Source organism: Syngnathus typhle, linkage group LG16, assembly GCF_033458585.1.
Source record: "Syngnathus typhle isolate RoL2023-S1 ecotype Sweden linkage group LG16, RoL_Styp_1.0, whole genome shotgun sequence".
In the NCBI taxonomy this organism is placed as follows: Eukaryota; Metazoa; Chordata; class Actinopteri; order Syngnathiformes; family Syngnathidae; genus Syngnathus; species Syngnathus typhle.
The window spans coordinates 2232673-2255231 of NC_083753.1; the positions used below are offsets into that span (position 1 = coordinate 2232673).

Here is a 22559-nt window from a genome sequence, read left to right on the forward strand (position 1 = left end):
TTTTATTTTTTTAAGAAAATCATGGTACAACAAAACCAACAACAGGACTGACCGACGAAGACGTGGAACAAAAAGACAGGGTGACATTACCAAAGACAGGAACAGAAACCAAACAGACATCATGACAGTAACACATGCAATGATCCGACGGTGAGCAAGGGGCAGACAGGACTTAAATACAAAACACGTTACATTGATTGAGGTGACACAGGAAGGGAGGGGTGACGCGAACAGAAACTATGGCAACCTACACACATAGCAAAACTGGGGACGAGACAAGACAAATCTCCCTCGAAATAAAACTTGAAATCACCTTTCTTCTTGTTTGTTGTCGATCGCGCATCGCATTCAGCCATCCTACCCAACACACTTAGTCAGTAAAATTCATAATTGACGACACATCGTTTGATGCGATGGTGCAATCCTTGATGGTGTGTTATTGTCAAATATTGTTTGGTTTTTAATCTCCATCGCGGACCGGACGTCATACGGAGGCAGTGCGACTGCGCATGCGCACTATGGATCCGATGCGCAGAACGGATGCGCAAGACACGTCAGCTATATAAGGAGCGAGAGTTGTTTCAATTCACAGTTTAATTAGCAGTTTCAATCAGCAAATAACAAAATGCGTATTACAGGTAATATTTTATTTCACAACACTTTGCCTTGTTCCTTTCGTCTGCTGTTCACTTCAAACACGCCCCATACGTCCGCAATGCTCTCGCATCAGACGCTTGCTCGATCACCTGCTCGTTAGCTGTCACAATGTACCCTACACAAATCCGAAACATTTGTTGCGGCTCCGAGTCACGACGAGGGGCAAGTTTTGGTTTCCAAGGGTGTTTTTATCCCTCTTCAACGTCTCTCCCATACAGAGCCGCCTTTTTCACGTCCGCACTGATCGCGGTGGTGCCTTTACAGGCAGTCGGAGAAATCAACGCCAACAAAAACAATTACATCCAGCCTCGTTAAGACCATACCAAAGACTATAAAAATGGGACCGATTGCCTCCCTGCGTGTGTGACGATCATTGGGACAAAAAATATATATATATATATATATATATATGTCGGCTGGATAGCTCAGTAGGATAGTCGCCAGACTATCAACCAGCGGGACCCGGGTTCGAGACCTGGTCGGGGCGGAGCCATACCATCATCCAGTGTGGGTCTGTGGGCAAGACCCTTGACGATATCGCCTACCTCATAAACATGATGATAGATAAAGAATCAAATGAGATGCCGGCTCAGACGTCGCCCGGTCAAACAAGGTCTGCGTCAGGCGTTGGGGAACCAGAACGCCTAGATGTAAAGTGGGCTACTGGAACAAGGCGGAAATGGGCGAGATGTGAGAACCTAACACTGTTGGAGTGCTACTACTCCAGTAAACCAAGTCAGAGGGGGTACATGAAGAGAATGTGGGAGCAATGGAAGGAGCGATATCCACACTCAACACTAACTGCTAAACAACTAGTAACTCAGTGCTCCAATATCCAGAAACGACAATTGATTTCACAACTTGAGATTGACGAGGTACAACACAGATGCCAAGACAAATGGGAACCCGAATTCCCGGTCAGAGAGGGGTCAATATCAACTGCCCAAGAAATTGGGCACACAGCTCCAAGAGGATATGCAAGCCTGAACAAGACAGCAACTGACCTGAAGGATAAGATCATGACTCGAATGAACAGCGGCCAACCCCGACGCCAACTACAAAGGCTAAGTGAAGCACCACCAGAAAGTCTGGTTGAAGATCTGAATGCAGCACTGAGAGCAAACCCTACAACCACCATCACTGAAACAAATGAGTTGATATACACTTCAGCAACAGTGATCCTGGAGATGCTTGGTTACAAGAGCAATATCAAGCATGAGATACAAGACCCACCATGGAAAAGAAGGTTGGAGGCTAAGATCAAGACAGTGCGGAGAGACGTGAGCCAACTATCAGAGATCCAGAAAAGTGCAATCAAGAAACCAACACCCAAGCATTACAGCCAGATGAACGTACCTGAAGCACTGGAGACTGCCAAACAGAGGCTCCTAGCCCTAAAACAACATCCGGGTCCGGGAGGCAAACGGTGAATGGATAACATCGCGCACATAGCATAGCGCAAGCACATTCGCGAAAGAAAAAAAAACGGCATGAAAATGAAGAATCGAAAAAGCTCGATTTTTTTCAACCGGGGCGCCCCGGCTCGCCCCGGCTTGGCTACACCTCTGGCTGAGAATGTGCGGGCAGTGCGCGATTGCGCACGCGCACAGCTTAGAGGGAACATTGCACATGACTTGGCTTCACTTTAAAACGAACGTAGGTTGAGGTGACCCCAAAGGTTGTCCCCCTTTTTTGCTTGCTTCACCTCTTTCCCATAGCGAATAAAATCAAAGTGGTGTCCAAAGTCTGGACAAAGGTGGCCAAAATGATATCGCGTTCCATCGCTCAAAGACGCGCACACGTACAGAGCGTCTCCGCGGGAACGCGCTCTTCCAAGGGTGCGTTACTCGCGAAGGTGGGGGCCGAGCAGCAGCCAAAGCAGCCGCAGCAGCCGCAGCCGAGCGAGTGAGCGAGCGAGCGAGCGAGCGCCTGTCGAGCGGGCGGCTGTCCTTGTTTCGAGCGGAACGAGTGCGTGCACCACACCGAGATTTCTGCGTTCAATAGCCTCGAGGCCATGAAGACCCCACCGGCCGCGCGCCTGGCGCTGGTTCTGCTGTCTTGCGTTGTATGGATGTTGTACAGCTGCGCAGAGGGTGAGTCCATCGCCCAAAATGTACAACTTAATGATAACTTTAGAAGAACGTGTGTGGTTCGGATGGCAGTGCAGATCCGCCGCCGGGTTCAAAATTGGACCGACTTAGGAAGCTGGGTGAATTGGTCTCAACTATGGGGCGTTTTGGCATTTGAGGAGTTTTTGTACAAAATGGACTGTTCATGCGCAAAAGAGTTTGGCTTGATTTTCAACCCAAATTTGGTCCACCCTTTGGACCCAAATGGAGTTCTTTTCAAATGGACGTAACAGCGCTTGTTCTTGTGCACGTAAACTTTGTGTTTTGCGTTCTGAGAGCAGAGTCTTTTTTTTTTTTTTTACCTGTTTTTATGCCAAGCTGACATTGATTGCAAGACACAATGTCGCATTCCAACCCCACTCCCCCCTCCCTCGCCCAAATGCGCACGGCAACTCGAGAGAAAGCAGTTTGCGAGGAAACGGATCTTAAAATGATTCCTTAACTCAAGTGACAGAGCAGAAGAAAATGATTGTAATTGTCAAATATGAACATGCGAGAAGCCCAATATCTCAGGGAGGATGATGTACAGCAAGCCCTCAACATAGACATGTATCAAATATGTTTGGGGAGTAAAAGAGCCCCAGTGAGGACAAAACTTTGTATCACTTTGTTGGAAAGGCAAACTCCGATTTTCTCCTCACATACTGTCTTGGAAATAAGCGAAGTGGACTGAATTTACTCCGTTTTTCGACATGTGTACTGTTATCTCGTGACAAAAATGTGTCTTGTTGATTTTTTGGGTGAATATATTATTTTAGTTTGTTTATTTCATATTATTGTCAATCATGCAGGTGACGCAATTTGAAAAAAACCCTTGTAACTGGCCACGAAATCTTTTTTTTGTAACTACCAGAAAAAACAGTACGCCTGAATTGTTCGGCACCTGTGTTAAAAAAGAGGCGTGACTCGTCAAGACGTCTTCCTTTGCATAGAATGCAAACGTATCTTTTGGCGATAGATGAAAATAAAAATAAAAAAAGTCGGATGTGGACCTTTTTGACGTGGGCAGTACTTGAGTAAAAAAACAAACTTTTCTCTGTCCAAAGGTCACAATGTAACAAGTGGACTGAATCTCCTCCCTTTTTAGACATGGCAACAGTCCCTGAAATTATTCAGCATCTTAAAAATGTTTGATGATCATCTCAAGAAAAAAAAAAGCCATGTTTATGCTCTCAGGCTAATTGGCCTTTAATGCCCAAGTCAGTCATGCAAGTGACGCAATTTGGCAAAAAGTGAATTCGGCCGACTTCCGTCTTGTCTGTCTGCTCATTTTGTGTTTTTCACCAAACGCTGACAAATGACCAAGGCGACTTTGCTCTTTCATCAGGAACAATCAAGACATGTGACACAGACAACGGATGGACTCATCACGGCTCCCACTGCTACAAGAAGATGGAGACCACCAACGGTTGGCTGGGGGCTCGTTACGACTGCGTCTTAGAGGGCGCCGACCTTGTCTCCTTCACCGACAAGAACGAGCAAGACTTTGTGAAGGGGCAGATGGGCGACAAGCCGTTCTGGATCGGGCTCTCCAATCTGGTAAGACCAAAGTGCTAGCTAGCGGCTGTTGGCTAGCTACTGGTAGTTGACTGACAACCGCAATTGGTTTCGGCAGAACTGCAACGACGAGGGGTGTTGGTTTTTTGAAGCGGGAGAAAAGGAGCTGACTTGGTCCAAGACCAGTATGACGCCGGACTACACCAATTGGAACACGCGTCAAAAGGGAAGGTAAGAAGGTCACCTCTTTGCGTTCTGTGTCCGGCAAGATGCACAGGAACATTTTGGAACCCTTTCCAAAAATGTGTGAGCAGGTTCAAAAACAGCTTTTGTTTTCTTTTGATCCGACAAGAGGAAAGTCAACTCCAATTTGGCTTGTCGTGTGTCTCACTTTCCCCCACCTTTCTGCGACAGCTCCAACGTTGAGTCCTGCGCCTACGTCAACCAAGGCGCGTACTACTACAGTCAGCGTGGAAAGTGGAGACATGGCTCGTGCCGATCCTCCTTGGCGTACATGTGCGAGCGGCCGCTCGACAGTAAGTCTGAACCCCCGTTGTAATGTTGACGCTGAAAGAAGAAAAGCGCAATTACGTCATCTTTCCGCAGCCTGCTCGAATGGACGTACCTGTTCCCGCAAAGCATCTGCTTCCATTTACTATCAACTGGAGAGTAAGTGGCAGCGGCGCTTCTTTTCACACCGCACCATCTTTTTGTGCTTTTCTAACGAGGTTCTTTTGGGTTTCAGCTTCCTTCTGCGACTCTGGCCACTTCCTGTACAAGGACTCTTGTTACTATTTTGAGGGGCCCCGGTCAACCTGGCAACCGGCTGAGGATTTCTGCAAGAACAAGGGAGGTCACCTGGCCAGCGTCCACTCACAGGTTGACGGAGAATTTTTGGCTGGTGAGCGAGCACCAAGGCAGAATGAGCAGGCCAGCAATCGAGCCGCAATGTTTCACAACAAGTCTTTGTTCTGCTCTCCTCAAGCTCACGCGCAAGAAAGTTGGAATTGGCTGGGACTCAAGAGGAACAATGGCAAATATGAGTGGAGCGACAGATCAACCACAGTAAGTGACAAGTGTGCAACAGATCCAGGTCCAAAAAACTTTCTCCCAGAATGAAGCCGTCATGTTAGAGGGCAAAGGTTAAAAAGTGTCATTTGAGCAGAACAAAGTTGTGCTGAATTAGGAGGACAAATCTGACAAGAATGCTCTGCCTGTCAAATGGTTTGATTTGAATTTGACTTGCCTTGAGTCGTGTTACAAGACAAACGGGTTTTTTCATTTGATGAGGATTCAAATTATCGTTTAGATGGAAAAACCAATGAAGTGATCAGTAGAATCGCAGTGCACCTTTCATTTTCCAGGGAAACATTTGTTCATTGAAAAGTTCCAGTCTGAATATGGCAACAATTCTGATCATGAGAAAGAGGTTATGAAAATGAATTGGAGAGATTTGAATCAATAAAGTGACTTTGAAGGGATTTGCTGGAAAGTCATCTGAGCAGCTGCAACACCTAACACGCTCAAGTCACGCCCACCCGCTGTGTCATTCCTCCGCAGAATGACGTCCCGTGGCATCCAAATGGCAAACATCGTGACTGCGCCCAATTGTTTTATGATGGTCAAGTTTACACGTTTCCTTGCAGTGGGGTTCGGCAGCCCATCTGTCAAAAAGGTCAGAAAGTCGCGACCTCTCATTTGCCCTTTGTCTTCTGGTTGCTCTCTCATATTAGATCCTCTCACATCCCTACAGGCAAGGCCAGAGATTTATTCCGGCATCTTCCGGTGACGACATCAGCATCAGGTGGGAGCTTGGGCGACCGCTCAGGGCGCAATACACGTGGAGCCGCACAAGCACTCTCAAGAAAGAAAAAATGGCCCGTTTCCTAGCTCAGTCACTTTCATCTCAAATTGGTTGGATGGGCACTGCGGCGCCCTTATTGTCACGTGATGTCGATTTGCTGCTGAGGGTGGTGTCGTGTCGTGTCGGGGTTCTTTCGTTGGTTCTTCGTGCGTGCGTGTCAGAAGAGCAGCCCTCTCTCTCCTACGGCCCGCCCGCCAGGGGGGGGGACAGCAGAGGCCGGGGAGGAAAAGCAAAGGGAGGGTGGCGGGGGGGTTCCAAGGCCGCACAACTGCTTCCAAATGAATTGCCTTTCACTCATCCAAATAATACTACTACTTATCCACATGTAATCAATTGGGTTATGTGAACATTTGACACACGAAAAAGAAAAAACAAATGAAAAAAAAACATCTTCAAAATGGTTGATGATTATCGTGAGAAAAAACAAAAAGGGCCTTGTCGATTTTTTGTGGATAGATGATTCCAGAATCAGAAATGGCTTTATTGACCAACGTTGTGCACGGCAAACAGGCAATTTGACTCCGGTTGATCTCAGCCTCTGTGCAAGGCTTAAGGTCCAGTTGATTGATCTCCTATTGTATTATTGTCATGCAGGTGACGCAATTTGGCCAAAAGGGAATTCGGCCGACTTCCTTCTTGCCTGTCTGCTCAATTTGTGTTTTTCACCAAACGCTGACAAATGACCAAGGCGACATTGCTGTTTCATCAGGAACAATCAAGAAGTGTGACGCAAAAATGGGATGGACTCTTCACGGCTCCCACTGTTACAAGAAGATGGACACAACCAACGGTTGGCTGGGGGCTCGTCACGACTGCCTCTGGGAGGGCGGCGACCTTGTTTCCATCACCTCCACGGACGAGGAAGACTTTGTGAAGCGGCAGATGGGCGACCGGCCCTTCTGGATTGGGCTCTCCAACCTGGTAAGACCAAAGTGCTAGCTAGCGGCTGTTGGCGAGCTACCGGCAGTTGACTGACAACCGGAATTGGTTTCGGCAGAACTGCAAAGACGAATGGTGTCAGTTTTTGGATGCGGGAGCAAAGGAGCTGACTTGGTCCAGCACCAGTATGACGCCGGACTACACCAATTGGGACACGCGTCAAAAGGGAAGGTAAGAAGGTCACCTCTTTGCGTTCTGTGTCCGGCAAGATGCACAGGAACATTTTGGAACCCTTTCCAAAAATGTGTGAGCAGGTTCAAAAACAGCTTTTGTTTTCTTTTGATCCGAAAAGAGGAAAATCAACTCCAATTTGGCTTGTCGTGTGTCTCATTTTCCCCCACTTTTCCGCGACAGCTTAAACGTTGAGTCCTGCGCCTACGTCAACCAAGGTGTGGACCTCTACAGTCAGCCTGGAAAGTGGAGACATGGCTCGTGCCAATCCTCCTTGGCGTACATGTGCGAGTGGTCGCCCGACGGTGAGTCTGTCTCTTCTTGGGATGTTGATGCTGAAAGGAGGAAAATTGCAATCACGTCGTCCTCCTGCAGACTGCCCGGACGGATGGCCGTGTTCCTACAAAGACTTGGGTTACCGTTACAATCGAGTTGAGAGTGAGTGGCAGCAACGCTTCTTCTTTCTCCACCCGCAGCGTCTCGTTGTGGTTGTCTCATGAGTTTCTCTTGGGTTTCAGCTTCTTTCTGCGACGCTGGCGAGTTCCTGTACAAGGACTCTTGTTACCATTTTGAGGGGAGACGTAAGACCTGGCAAGAGGCTGAGCGTTTCTGCAAGAACAAGGGAGGTCACCTGGCCAGCCTCCACTCACTGGTTGTCGGACAATTTTTGTTTGGTGAGCGAGCGCCAAGGCAAAATGAGTGAGCAGTCCAGCAATCGAGCCGCAATGTTTCACAACAAGTCTTTGTTCCGCTTTCCTCAAGCTCACGTGCGACGAGATGGACAAGGATGGTTGGCTTGGTTGGGACTCAGGAAGAACAATGGCAACTTTGAGTGGAGCGACACATCATGTCCAGTAAGTGACCTACCTGTGTGCAACAGGTTGAAGTCCAAAAAGTTGTCAATTGGCGCTGTGTCCTCCCTCCGCAGAATGATGTCCCGTGGTATAATTCAGACAGATCATCTGAGTGCTCCAAATTGGCATTTGATGGCAACACTCACCTGACCCAATGCAATGACCTTCGTCCATCCATCTGTCGAAAAGGTCCGAAAGTCACGACCTCTCATTTGCCCTTTGTCTTCTAGGCGCGCTCTCATGTTTGATCCCTCTCACATCCTTGCAGGCAAGGCCAGAGAATTCCTTCCGCTTCTTCTGACGCCGACATCAGCATCAGGTGGGCGGGCGTCCCACCCTGCAGCCCACATGCAAAATACCATTTGCTCTCAAGTGACCCGAGTCTCGCTTGCAGGCGAGAGCGCAAAGTGCGGCTGGTGGCAGGAAAACCCCGCCAACGACTTCTGCTACCTGATCAACTCCAAGCCCACCAAGACCTGGAAGGAGGCGCGAGACAAGTGCGCCCGCCTCAGCGGCAACCTGCTCGGCTTCGCCGACTCGCAGGAACACGCCTTCATCCAAGGTAGGCTGTCCACCGCGTAATGTGCTTGATGAAAGACGACGTTGCAAAGAAAAGCTTGTGGCCCCCAGCGACAAGGACACGAGCCAGACGTCATCCGCGCTTCATTACGGTTAAGCGTTTCGCACACGCACCTGTGAGATGTTTCAACAGTGTTTACCTTTGACCCAAAGGTCTCCTGCCAAAGGCTTCCTCTGTGTGGTTGGACACCACGGTTGAAGACGGCAGCGAGCAGTCGGCCCAATCCTCACCCAATTCCGTCCAGTTGGCCGCCGCAGGTGGGTCGAAAACCTGGCCGGAAAATGTCCATTTCCGTGAAGGAGCGCTGAGCATCTGCCGTCCCCTTCCAGGTAACCCCAGTGACCCCTCCGGCCGACGCTGCAACGCCTTACTCGGTGTCGAGGGCGGCCGGGAAGTCGGCGATTGCGAGAAGAAGCGCGGCTACGTCTGCAAGAGACGAGGTAAGATAAGGTGCTCGGTCCATTCTCCCCAACGCGTGTCATTAGACCAAAGTGATTTTTGTCTGATGTCGGTATTGATGCAGTCGTGGTCCCCTTGTTTGTCGCATATCTTAATTTTGCTGAAGAATGCAAAAAACGTGGCGCTGTGACGTCAGAATAATCCCAAAATGTGTCCGTCTGTCCTCAGTCGTTCAGACATGTGAAACAAACAAAGGGTGGCGTCGCTTCGGCTCCAACTGCTACAAGAAGATGGAGACCACCAACGGTTGGCTGGGGGCTCGCTACGACTGCGTCTGGGAGGGCGGCGACCTGGTCTCCATCACCTCGCCCTACGAGCAAAGCTTTGTGACGGAGCAAATGGGCGACAAGCCCTTCTGGATCGGACTCTCCAATCTGGTGAGACGCAAGCGCAAGCAAGCGTCTGTTGGCTCGCTGTTGTTACGCCACTGACGACGGACGGGTTTGAACTCTCCAGAACTGCGACAAGACCTGGTGTCAGTTTTTTGAAGCGGGACAAAAGAGGCTGACTTGGTCTAACACCGCTGTGACGCTGAACTACGTCAACTGGCGCTCAGGTCAAGACGGAAGGTAAGTAGCTCATGTCACCTTTTTGCGAGATTATGGAACCCGTTTGCAAAATTTGAGAGCGCACACGTGTCAAGGAAAAAGCAAGGAAAAGCCTCCAAATTTGTCATGTGTGTGTCTTCTCCCGATAGTGCCAGCGTTGGTTCTTGCGCGTACGTCAACCAAGGTGTGCACTCCTCCAGTCAGCCTGGCAAGTGGAGACATGGCTCGTGCGGATCCTCCTTGCCGTACATGTGCAAGCGGTCGCCCGACGGTAAGTCTGAACCCCCATTGTCATGTTGACGCTGAAAGGAGGCAAAAATGCAATTGCGTCGTCCTCCTGCAGACTGCCCGGTGGGACGGCTGTGTTCCTACAAAGACTACGGATTCGGCTACAATCGAGTGGAGAGTGAGTGGCAGCAACGCCTCTTCTTTCTTTTCACACCTGCAGCGTCCCCTTGGGGTTTTGTAATCCGTGTTTCTCGGCAGCTTCAGCTTCCTTCTGCGACCCTGGCGACTTCCTGTACAAGGGCTCTTGCTATCACTTTTGGGAGAAGAAACGAACTTGGGAGGACGCCGAGAAGTTCTGCCGAGAATCGGAAGGTCACCTGGCCAGCGTCCACTCACTGGACGAAGTCAAATTCTTGGCTGGTGAGGTTCAAAACAAACCGCTGATGCCGGCAATCGTCTCACAGCACTTCACAACATCTGTCAAGTTTGGATGCTCGTCTTGTGCTCAGTTGCGTTTTCTGATTTCCTCAAGGTCACATGCCCTACAAAGAAGGATTGCAATCCTGGGTGGGACTCAAGAAACACGACATAATGTTTGAGTGGAGCGACGCAACACCTGCAGTAAGCCAAACGTTTGGATCCGTCTGCAAAAGTTGTCACTGGTCCAGAATGAAGGATACATCAAAAAGGATACATCTAGTGTGAGAAAATATTGATCTGGCGTGTCGTCCGCAGGGCAACATCGAGTGGGTCCCACACGGGCCGATTGGACGGGGTGACTGCGCTGCCTTGTCGCTGACTGGAAAACTTGAGGACTGGCCCTGCACCGATATTCTGTCTTTCATCTGTAAAAAAGGTCATCAAGTGATGATGACCACATGCTCTCTCATCATCATAATCATACCTTTGATATATAATGCACTTTACAATTTAAGGCAAATCGAAGAGTGCTAATATGTCCTCTCTTTTCCTTTCTTGCAGCCAAGGTCCAAGACTTTCTTCTTCCTCCGCCGGCAGGTGGGCGTCCCACTCGGCAGTCGGCGTGCGGTGGTCTCTCGTCGCCCGTTTGCCCTCAAGTGACTCCACTCTGACTTGCAGGCCAGAGTGAAAAGTGCGGCTGGTGGCAGGACCGACCCTCCTCCGACTTCTGCTACCTGATCCAACACAGGCCAACCAAGGCCTGGAAGGAGGCGCGAGACGACTGCCTTCGGCACGGAGGCGACCTGCTCAGTATCGCCGACTCAAGTGAACAGGCCTTCATACAAAGTAGGCTGGCCAACTGGCTGTCTGGTCGGCCGGCCGGCCGTCTGTCCGTCCGTCCGTCCGTCCGTCCGTCCGTCCGTCTGTCTGTCCGGTCACAATCAGAGCTGTTGAATTCCTTCAACGTGGACTGTTTCAAACTCATTTGACCATTTACCTCCAAAGGTCTGTACGCTTTTCTGCCGAGCGCTCCCTCTCTGTGGTTGGGCATCAACAACAACATCACGAAAGACGGCAGCGGGTGGACTGACGGATCCCCGTTGGGTTACGCCGTCATGGACGAAGGTGGCTCGAAAACCCAATCGATGTTGGTCTGCGAGGAATGGAGCTGAGCATCTGTCGTCTCCTTCCAGGTGACCCCTCTGGTGCGTCCTGTCTTTCCCTGCTCACAAGCAACGGCCGCTGGAAGTTTGACGATTGCCGGAAGAAGACAGGCTACATCTGCAAGAAAAGAGGTAAGACGCGGCGACGCCCGGCCGATTCTCACAACGTGCTGACTCGCTTCTTTGGCTTTTGTCTTGCAGGAAACATTCTAGAACCGCCGCAGCAGCCTCATGACGGTACGTCTCCTTGAACGGTGACTTCAAACGAGACAAAAATGACATGACGACGCTCTTCTTCTTTTTTTATTTTCCTAGCGTAAAGAATTCAGGTTGTAAGCGAACGAAGGTTATGCAAGATCAGCTGCTCGCCGTTCAATAGTGGCTATAGCATGGGTGACTAGACCATGAGCTAAATAATCATTTGTGGCAGCCCGAGTTGGTTCTTTGAGATCATTCAGTATCTTGAAACCAGGTTGATGATTTTCTTCTGAAAAAAACTGGCCTTGTTTATCTACTATTGTGACTGTAATTTTTCAGGCTAATAGCCTTCAATGCCCGTGTCCTTCTAAAGACTTGTCAGTCGTGGATTGCCAGTCAAGCAGGCGACGCAATTTGGCAAAAACTGAATTGGGTCGACCGACTGCATTGTTACCTGTTTGCTGAATTCCTGCTTTTCACCAAACGTTGAAAATTGACCAAGGCAACTTTGCTGTTTTATCAGTATTGACCGATCCTAAGGCAACATGTGACATAAGCAACGGATGGAATCCTCACGCCTCCAAGTGCTACAAGAAGATGGAGAAAGCCAACGGGTGGCTTGGGGCTCGTCACGACTGCCTCTGGGAGGGCGGCGACCTGGTCTCCATCTCCTCAATCTACGAGGAAAGCTTTGTGAAGAAGCAAATGGGCGACAAGCCCTTCTGGATCGGACTCTCCAATCTGGTGAGACGCAAGCGCAGGCTGCTGTTGGCTCACTACCGGTAGTTGACTGACAACCGGGATTGGTTTCGGCAGGACTGCAACAAGGACTGGTGTCAGTTTTTTGAAGAGGGGGAAAAGAAGCTGACTTGGTCCGACACCGGTGTGACCCCGGCCTACGCCAACAGGGACTCACGTCAAGACGGAAGGTAAGAAGGTCACCTCTATGCGTCCTTTCATTGTCAGGCGGGGCACAGAGAAAGAAGGGAAAACCGTTTCTCGGGTATGTATGTTTTTTTTTATGACTTTTCTCCGCAGCTCCAACATTGAGGCCTGCGCGTACGTCAACCAAGGTGTGCACTCCTTCAGTCAGCCTGGCAAGTGGAGACATGGCTCGTGCGGATCCTCACTGGCGTACATGTGCAAGCGGTCGCCCGACGGTAAGTGTGCACGTCCGTGTCGATGTTAACGCTGAAAGGAGGAAAAAATGCAATCACGTCGTCCTCCTGCAGCCTGCACGGAGGGACAGATGTGTTCCTACAAAGACTACGGATTGGGCTACAGTCGAGAGGAGAGTGAGTGGCAGCGACGCTTCTTTCTTTTCACACCTGCAGCGTCCCCTTGTAGTTTTGTAATCCATGTTTCTTGCCGGCTTCAGCTTCCTACTGCGACCCTGGCGACTTCTTGTACAAGGGCTCTTGCTATCACTTTGGGAGGATGGAGCGCACTTGGAAGGATGCTGAGAAGTTCTGCCAAGAATGGAAAGGTCACCTGGCCAGCGTCCTCTCATGGGACGAGGGCAAATTCTTGGCTGGTGAGCGCCCGGGTCAAACTGCCGATGCCAGCTATCGCCACCCCCCCCCCCCCCCACACACACACCAGCGTTTCCCAATGTCTGACACGTTTGAATGCTCTTCTCGCTTTTTGTGATTTCCTCAAGCTCACGCGGCAAATGTAGGAGGATTGCAATCTTGGGTGGGACTCAAGAAGAACAATGGCAACTTTGAGTGGAGCGACGCAACACCTGCAGTAAGCCAAACGTTTAGAGCAGCCTACAAAAGTAGTCAAAAGTTCGACTTTGGCAAGAATGCCCGTCATGTTCCAAGAAGAGATAAACATTCAAGGTGTTAATGAGATGGGGCATTAACAAGGACAAAGTTGTGAAGTTATGAGAATAAAATTAAATGAAGTGAAAAAATAAATCATGTATGATTAAAATGCAGATTTTCACAAGTCAAAGTCGCTCATTTCTGAGAATAAATGAGTCTGAAACTCAAGTTGTGATTTAAGTGGATTGAAATTGTCCAATGAATTCAAGTCATACTGTGGGAAAGGGTTGATTCGTGGGAGGAAAAAAGGACTCATCATTTTGGAGCAAATACGGTGGTGGCGAGCGAGACCAAACGCGCCAAAGTCACGTCTGGCGTGTCGTCCGCAGGGCAAGATCGAGTGGGTTCCAAACAGGCCGGCCGGACGGGGTGACTGCGTTGCCTTGTCGCAGACTGGAAAACTTGAGGACTGGCCGTGCACCAATATTCAGCCATTCATCTGTAAAAAAGGTCAGCAAATGACGACCACTCACTTCACACTTCCACGTGCTCTCTCATCATCATAATCATACCTTTGATATATAATGCACTTTACCTTTTAAGGCAAATCGAAGAGTGCTAATGAGTCCTCTCTTTTCCTTCCTTGCAGCCAAGGTCCACGACTTTCTTCTTCCTCCGCCGCCAGGTGGGCGTTAGACCCGCCAGTCGACGTGTGTTCTTTTGTCGCCCGTTTGCCCTCAAGTGACTCAACTCTCGCTTGCAGGCCGGAGTGCAAAGTGCGGCTGGTGGCTGGAGCGACCCTCCTCCGACTTCTGCTACCTGATTCAACGCAAGCCCACCAAGACTTGGGAGGAGGCGCGAGACGACTGCCTTCGCCGCGGAGGAGACCTGCTCAGTATCGCCGACTCACATGAACAGGCCTTCATACAGAGTAGGCTGTCTGTCCGGTCGCAATCAGAGCTGTTGAATTCCCCCAACGTGGACTGTTTCAAACTCATTTGACCATTTACCTCCAAAGGTCTGCACACTTTGCTGCCGAGCGCTCCCTCTCTGTGGTTGGGCGTCGACAACAACGTCACCAAAGACGGCAGCAAGTGGATTGACGGATCTCCGTTCGTTTACATCGCCATGGACAGAGGTGGCTCAAAAACCCAATCAATGTTTGTCTGCGAAAAATGGAGCTGAGCATCTGTCGTCTCCTTCCAGATGACCCCGGTGACCTCTCTGGTGCGTCCTGTCTTTCCTTGCTCACAAGCAACGGCCGCTGGAAGTTTGACGATTGCCGGAAGAAGGGAGGCTACATCTGCAAGAAACGAGGTAAGACGCGGCGACGCTCGGCCGATTCTCACAATGTGCTGACTCGCTTCTTTGGCTTTTGTCTTGCAGGAAACATTCCAAAAGCGCCGCAGCAGCCTCATGACGGTACGTCTCCTTGAAGGGTGACTTCAAACGACGGGAGACAAAAATGACATGACGACGCTTGTCTTCTTTTTTTATTTTCCTAGCGTAAAGAATTGAGGCTGTAAGCTAATGAGGGTGATGCAAGATCAGCTGCTCGCGCTTGAGCTATGTTGCGATTTAATGGTGACTACACCATGGGTGACTAGTCCATTTGCGATATGATCCCATTGGCAAAAGCTGACTTCGGCCGACTGCATTCTTGTCTGTTTGCTGAATTTGTGTTTTTCACAAAAAGCTGAAAATTGACAAAGACAATTTTGCTGTTTCATCAGTATTAGCCGATCGTCAGTCACCATGTGACACAGTCAACGGATGGAGTTCTCACGGCTCCAAGTGCTACAAGAAGATGGAGAAAACCAACGGGTGGCTGGGGGCCCGTTACGACTGCGTCTGGGAGGGCGGCAACCTTGTCTCCATCACCTCGTCTTACGAGGAAAGCTTTGTGAAGAAGCAAATGGGCGACAAGCCCTTCTGGATCGGACTCTCCAATCTGGTAAGACCAAAGCGCTAGCGGCCCTTGGCTAGCTATTGCTACGCCATTGACAGCGGCTTTGGACTCTGTAGAACTGCGACGAGGCCTGGTGTCAGTTTTCCGAAGCAGGAGAAAAACTGCTGACTTGGTCCGACACCGGTGTGACGCCGACCTACACCAACAGGGACTCGCGTCAAGACGGGAGGTAAGAAGGTCACCTCTTTGCGTCCTTTCATTGTCAGTCAGGGCACATGGCGAGATGATGGAACCCATTTGCGAAATTTGGGTGAGCACGTGTATCGACGTAAAATTGTCTTTTGCCGAGAAAGATGGGAAAAGCCTCCGACTTGGACCGTAGCTCAGATGTGTGTCTCATTTCCTCCCACTTCTCCCGACAGTGCCAGCGTTGGTTCCTGCGCCTACGTCAACCAAGGTGTGCACGACAGCAGTCAGCCTGGCAAGTGGAGACATGGATCGTGCGGATCCTCCTTACCGTACATGTGCGAGAGGTCGCCCGATGGTAAGTGTGCACGACCGTTGTATTGTTGGCGGTGATAGGATGCAATCACGTCGTCCTCTTGCAGCCTGCCCGGTGGGTCGGCTGTGTTCCTACAAAGACTACGGATTGGGCTACCATCGAGTGGAGAGTGAGTGGCAGCGACGCTTCTTTCTTTTCACACCTGCAGGGTCTCCTTGTGGTTTTGTAATCCATGTTTCTTGCCGGCTTCAGCTTCCTACTGCGACACTGGCGACTTCCTGTACAAGGGCTCTTGCTATCACTTTGAGGGGGTGATGCGAACTTGGGAGGGGGCCGAGACATTCTGCGGAATATGGAAGGGTCACCTGGCCAGTGTCCTCTCATCGGACGAGGGAAAATTCTTGGCTGGTGAGCGCCGGGGTCAAACTACCGATGCCAGCTATCGCCCCCCCCCCAAGCGTTTCCCAACGTCTGACACGTTTGAATGCTCTTCTCGCGTTTTGTGATTTCCTCCAGCTCACGCGCCATATGTAGGAGGATTCCAATCTTGGGTGGGACTCAAGAAGAACGAGGGCAACTTTGAGTGGAGCGACGCAACACCTACAGTAAGCAAAACGTTTAGAGCAGTCTGCAAAAGTTGTCACTGGCCCAGAATGAAGGTGTCATATCAGAGGGCAAAAAGTCCAAGTGAGGACAACAGCCAGGTCGCTCATTTCTGAGAATATAAAATTGAGTCTGAAACTCAAGTTGTGATTTAAGTGGATGGAAATTGTCCAATGAATTCAAGTCATACTCTTGGAAAGGGTTGATTAGTGGGAGGAAAAAAGGACATCATTTTGGAGCAAATGCGGTGGTGGCGAGCGAGACCAAACGCGCCAAAGTCACGTCTGGCATGTCGTCCGCAGGGCAAGATCGAGTGGGTCCCAGACAGGCCGGCAGGACGTGGAGACTGCGCTTCCTTGTCGCAGACTGGACAACTTGAGGACCGGCCCTGCACCAATGCTCGGCCATTCATCTGTAAAAAAGGTCAGCAAATGACGGCCACTTACTTTGCACTTCTCAATAATAATAATAATAATAAATATAATAACGACAATAATAAATAAATAGGTAATGAAAATAAATAAATAAATAAATAAATAAATAAATAAATAAATAAATAAATAAATAATAAATAAATAAATAAATAAATAAATAAATAAATAAATAAATAAATAAATAAATAAATAAATAAATAAATAAATTTGAAAAGCACTTTACATTTCAACGCAAAGCTAAGAGTGCTAATGTGTCCTCTCTTTTCCTTGCAGCCAAGGTCCGAGACTTTCTTCTTACTCCGCTGGCAGGTGGGCGTCCCACTCGGCAGTCGACGTGCGGTGGTCTCTCGTCGCCCGTTTGCCCTCAAGTGACTCCACTCTCGCTTGCAGGCTGGAGTGCAAAGTGCGGCTGGTGGCAGGACCGACCCTCCTCCGACTTCTGCTACCTGATCCAACGCTGGCACGCCAAGGCCTGGACGGAGGCGCGAGATGACTGCCTCCGCCGCGGAGGAGACCTGCTCAGCATCACCGACTCACAAGAACAGGCATTTATACAAAGTAGGCTGTCCGTCTGTCTGGTCGCGATCAGGGCTGTTGAATTCCCCCAACGTGCACTGTTTCAATCTCTTGTTCCACATTTGACCATTTACCTCCAAAGGTCTGGACACTTTTCTGCCGAGCGCTCTCTCTCTGTGGTTGGGCGTCAGTAACAACATCACGAAAGACGGCAGCGGGTGGACTGACGGATCCCCGTTGGGTTACGTCGTCATGGACGGAGGTGGCTCAAAAACCCAATCGATGTTTGTCTGCGATGTTGCGGAGGAAGGGAGCTGAGTATCTGTCGTCTCCTTCCAGGTGATCCCGGCGACCTCTCTAGTGCGTCTTGTCTTTCCTTACTCACAAGCAACGGGCGCTGGAAGTTTGACAATTGCCAGAAGAAGAGAGGCTACATGTGCAAGAAACGAGGTAAGACGCGGCGACGCTCAGCCGATCCTCACAACGTGCCGACTCGCTCCTATTTCTTTTGTCTTGCAGGAAACACGCCAAAAGCGCCGCGGCCTCATGATGGTAAGTCTCCTTGAATGTTGGCTTCAAGGGAGGCGAGACATAAAATGACACGACGATGCTTTGGCAGGCTTTAAGGAGATCCTTGTCTGCAACAAGCATTCTGCTGACCTCGTGTGTGAGGCTGAGGGTCAGAAGGAAAGCCGCATCAGCATCCAGTCCGCTTTTTACGGTCGGCGGAGTGACGACGTTTGCCAGGAGGACGGCGACTCATTCAACGACCACTCATTCGACGACGACAACTCATTGGAAAACGGTAAGAGCTGAGAATCCACCATTTGCCAACGAAGGCATTTGTCCGCCTACCTCTGAAGCGTTTCGCTTGGTTTTCTCCTGAAAGTCTCCAAACAACTTTGGCCTGCTACGAAACTTCATGAAAATGAAGCAATGCTTACAAACCGTTCAGATGCTCGTTTGGTTCCTCATTCCAGTGCATCAATGCTCATACTCACCAATGTGTTGTAACTTGCAGAGGACACCTGCTCAGTGGAAGGCATCGTCCCTCGCTACAGGAAAATGTGCAACAGCCAGCAAAAATGCCACATTGAGGTTTTGGAGGACAAGTCCTGCCCTGCCCCCTCCAACTATCTGCAGATGGTCTATAGCTGTGAACAGAAAGGTGGGATTCACGCCTCGCAATCTTCCGTTCTGCACTGAATCTAGGACTCTTCACATTCACGGAAAAATAATGCAAGGAGTCCCACAAGGGGCTCCATGGCCAGATTTTTATTTTACGCATCCGTTCCGAATTCAAATGACTTTTGGCTGTCCTCAGTGTGTCTCGACAGTCTGGGCATCGCCGACGGCAGCGTCGCAGACTCTTCCTTCAAAGCCTCCTCCTCAATGGAAGACGCCACCCCAGAAAAAGCCCGCCTCAACGGGGAGTCCTGCTGGAAGCCGTCAAAAAATGGTGCGTAGAAAATTGACCGCTTGGCACTTTGGTCTCCTCCTGAGCGTTCTTTTGTCCGCCCCCCTCCAGCCCTCGGCAGCTGGATCCTGGTGAACCTCGGCTACACGAGAAAAGTGACTGCGATCGTGACCCAGGGCTGTAATAGCACCGATACTCGCTCCTGGGACATCCCACTTGAGATGAGACTGAGCGTTGATAAGAAGAAGTGGAACAAACACCCGGACGGGAAGGTGAGCCAATGGAGTCAACCGCGACCTCATCCTCCAATCTTGTCACAACAAATAAGGAAACATTCGATTTCTAGTTCATCGGCGGTGGGACTCATCTGCTTGAGACGCCCGGGTTCGCTCAGTACGTCCGCATCCTGCCGCTGGAGAATCGTCCAGAATTTGGCCTCCGCTTCGACATCTTGGGATGCCCACATGAAGGTGAGCAACGCAATCCGCGACCGCTTTGGTTGCCCAAAATAACAACCCCAAACATGCCACAAACTCTCGCCTTTTTTCCGACAGATAAGACCACCTGTGCCAGAAAGTTCAACAGCCTCCGCATCACCGATTGGATAACGTGAGTCACACCTGACACGATGTTTCATGACCATGACGGCCAGTCGTCAATTTCACAACTTGCACCTACCTTCTCCAGCTTCTACTGTCCACCGGGCTGTGCCAAATACTTTGTCGCTGGAACATTGGTCTACTCGGAGGTAGGGGATTGCCTGAGCCCACCCACCGGTCGACGTCTTGTCTGTGACTGGAACTTTGTGTAAATGCAGGACTCGCACATCTGCGCGGCCGCCATTCACGCCGGCGTCATCCGGAACGACATCGGAGGAGATTGTATTGTGATGGGAGCTCCCAAACAGCAAATCTACACGGGCTCCACCGGGAACGGGATCACCTCCGGACAGTGAGTGGCCGACCTTCACGGAAAAGTCCCATGAAGAGCCACCGGCTAATTAGCGCTTTACTATTTGCAGTTTGAACGACCCGCTGGGTGTGTCTCACACGTTTGCGGACGGGGGTGAGTTCCAAAACCAGTTGTTTATCTCATGCTAACTGTCATGACGACGACAACTCACACGGTGTCTCGCCTCCAGAGCCCAGATGCGCGGCGCCTGACTGGGAGGAGTTTGCCGGTTTCTGCTACAAAACATTTGAGGGCAAAAAGAAATGGGATGATGCGCAACTCGTCTGCCGTAGTCTTGGTGCCGAACTGGTGTCCATCCGCAGTGAGATGGAGCAGGCGTCAGTGAAAAATGTCTCCCACCTTGGTGCGCATCCCGACCATTAATTAACAGTCCCCGTCAACATCGGAGAACCGGATGAGAGCTCTGTTCCCTCCCATCAGAAACCAGCGACATGTGGACCGGACTGAACGACCTGGCGCTTCCCGGCACGTTGGTGTGGTCGGACCGCCACGAGGTGACCTTCACCCACTGGGCCGCGGGAGAACCCATCCAGCGCGTCGGCCTCGACAAACACTGCGTGGCTGTGTTACGGCAGGTGCGTCCTCAAATGAGCTTTGGAAAGAAGAAGAGCTTTGGGCTCCACTGAAATGGATTGTTTTCTTTCAGACTGGAAGATGGAAGCGAATGTCCTGCGCCCAAGTCAACAGCTTCATGTGCAAAATGCCCACAGCGCATTTTCCAATTGCCTCACCGGAGCCACTGGTGGCGCCGTAGAGTCCGCCTGGCTGTCAGTTCCCAACGGCCCAAGAGCCCATGGAGAAAATTGACAATGCAAGCAAGTCATCATCAAAGACAAAGATTGAATGCCCTTCCTACTGTGCTCTAAAGAAATAGTATCACCATTGTAACAAAACCAAAAAAAGACAAAAAATATCTCTAGCTAAGGCCGACAACATATCCGAAGGCCTGGAGAGAGAACTTATCTTGAGTGTTTTTAGCATTTAGCTTAGCTGTAATCAACCAACTAGATGTCGTGTCCAGATGCAATGTGAACGAGCGTGCTATGTTCACTAACACTCGACTCTACTTGGTTTGTCCTTTTTAGTTTTTTTTGCCCGCTTGACTTAACTTTGACTCCCTTTTTGTAAATTTACTGACTCAAAGAGCAAAACACATTGTCCAGAAATTCCAGTGCTTTCAAAGAGCCCAATCGTAAGAACGGGAGAGACGAGAATAGTCTCGAGGCTGCAATGAAAGTCCAAAGTCAGTTATTGCTATCGTTCATGGTTTTGTTTTTATTCCTGTCATGTTGTCTTGTCCTCATTGCCTTTAAAAAGCGAGCCAGGACTTGGGAGCTTTTTGTTTGAAAGAAAAGCTTCTATAGAATGTATGATTACGAATCATGAATTTTGAATCACTAGAGCGCTATGTTACTGCCAATGATGTCTGCGACTGTAGAAATGTCTCTGGAAGGGTAATCCAGTATTTTCCATCATTTTCTGTGGTCTGTTACAGCATCAATAATTCACTGTCAATTTATATTCAGTTATCGCATTTTTGATTACCGATTGCAGTTTTTGACTCGATCACTGCTGTTAGAAAAATGTTGTTTTTCACTGTCGTTATTTCTACGCCACGTTACCGCATCTACAATTCACTGTATATTATGTCGATTTATATCCAGTTATTGAATTTTTGATTACTGATTGCAGTATTTTAATCAATCACTTCTGTCACAAAAATGTTGGTTTCCACTGTTGTTGTAAAAATTTCAAAATAAAAGCGAGCGATTACGATTCAGGTTTTTTTTTTCCCCATCATTTTTTGACTGATTCAAAAACAGTGGCAACTAGACTGTTCAGTTCATCCTTGCCACAAATATTTGCTAAATTTAAAAACAAAAGGCACTTTTTTTTTAAAAATGAACTCTCTATGCATTTGGTTGAATATATACATATTAGGGGTGTAAATCGCGGGTTTTGTCACGATACGATATCATATTGATACAAAGGCTCACGATACGATATTTGCCGATATCTTAAAGCCTGCCGCGATTCATTCACGATACATCGCGATATAGTGCTCTACGATCGATTATTTTTTTTTTAAATAAAAAATATAGAACAATATCCTGATTTATAACAATTCATACGCAAAATCAACAAGGTACTGCAAACTCTTTATTTAGGAAATGACAAGAGTATTGTAGTATACAAAGTGCTTATTTTAACACTGAACTTTGATGTCGTGTTTTTTCTTTAAATGTGCGGCGAGATTGGTGATCACTGCATGGCAGGATTTACAAACTGCACGTGTCTTGTCCGTTGAGCCAACTTTTCTTTGGAATCCAAAGTGCTTCCAAACGAATGACTTGAAGCCTAAAGGGGAGCAAATTTCCTCGTCTTTTTGGACACTAGCCATAGCACCAGCCCAGGAGCCGCGTACTAGTTGTTGACTCCCCTTTCACGTGCCTGCTCTGCTCACAACACAACAACCCCGGGCGCACTGCTCCCGGAAAGAGGAAGCAAGCAACAATGAACTGGATTTCAAAATAAAGTCGCGTCTAATGTCCGAGGTCAAACACGGCGATATAAATCGATGTTTACGTTTAGCATCGATGCCAATAAATCGTCGAGCATTATATCGATTAATCGATGTGTATCGATGAATCGTTACACCCCTAGTCTGTATATTTTAATCCATCTGGAAAAAAAAAAATCAATTATGACTCAGTCCCATCTGTTCCGTTG

At 49.3% G+C, this 22559-nt stretch overlaps 1 protein-coding gene across 1 annotated transcript; it reads left to right on the forward strand.

Annotated features, from left to right (window-relative positions):
• Positions 1–2591: 2591 nt before the first annotated feature.
• LOC133169690 (lymphocyte antigen 75-like) lies at positions 2592–21610 on the forward strand. The gene is made up of 68 exons (XM_061302090.1): positions 2592–2750; positions 4114–4325; positions 4402–4514; positions 4698–4819; positions 4890–4952; positions 5029–5184; positions 5269–5348; positions 5844–5958; positions 6037–6087; positions 6857–7068; positions 7145–7257; positions 7441–7562; positions 7633–7695; positions 7776–7931; positions 8020–8111; positions 8186–8300; positions 8380–8430; positions 8506–8673; positions 8844–8948; positions 9021–9131; positions 9319–9527; positions 9607–9719; positions 9848–9969; positions 10042–10104; positions 10185–10346; positions 10459–10547; positions 10662–10782; positions 10908–10943; positions 11025–11192; positions 11352–11471; positions 11540–11641; positions 11711–11746; positions 12231–12451; positions 12524–12636; positions 12746–12867; positions 12940–13002; positions 13086–13241; positions 13368–13456; positions 13866–13986; positions 14126–14161; positions 14240–14407; positions 14495–14614; positions 14683–14793; positions 14863–14898; positions 15210–15430; positions 15502–15614; positions 15808–15929; positions 15994–16056; positions 16140–16295; positions 16404–16492; positions 16793–16913; positions 17198–17233; positions 17315–17482; positions 17583–17702; positions 17780–17890; positions 17960–17992; positions 18060–18245; positions 18462–18608; positions 18765–18899; positions 18969–19129; positions 19204–19327; positions 19412–19466; positions 19545–19605; positions 19675–19808; positions 19879–19922; positions 19999–20172; positions 20250–20404; positions 20476–21610. The coding sequence occupies exons 1-68, from the start codon at positions 2672–2674 to the stop codon at positions 20581–20583; spliced, it is 7833 nt and encodes a 2610-aa protein (XP_061158074.1). The 5' UTR covers positions 2592–2671; the 3' UTR covers positions 20584–21610.
• Positions 21611–22559: the final 949 nt, after the last annotated feature.

Excerpts from the sequence above, each read along its gene's own strand:
- LOC133169690 (XM_061302090.1), top strand. The coding sequence starts at position 2,672 with ATGAAGACCCCACCGGCCGCGCGCCTGGCGCTGGTTCTGCTGTCTTGC. Across the intron at positions 4,953-5,028 it reads CATTTACTATCAACTGGAGA|CTTCCTTCTGCGACTCTGGC; the intron begins GTAAGTGGCAGC and ends TTTGGGTTTCAG. Across the intron at positions 6,088-6,856 it reads GGTGACGACATCAGCATCAG|GAACAATCAAGAAGTGTGAC; the intron begins GTGGGAGCTTGG and ends CTGTTTCATCAG.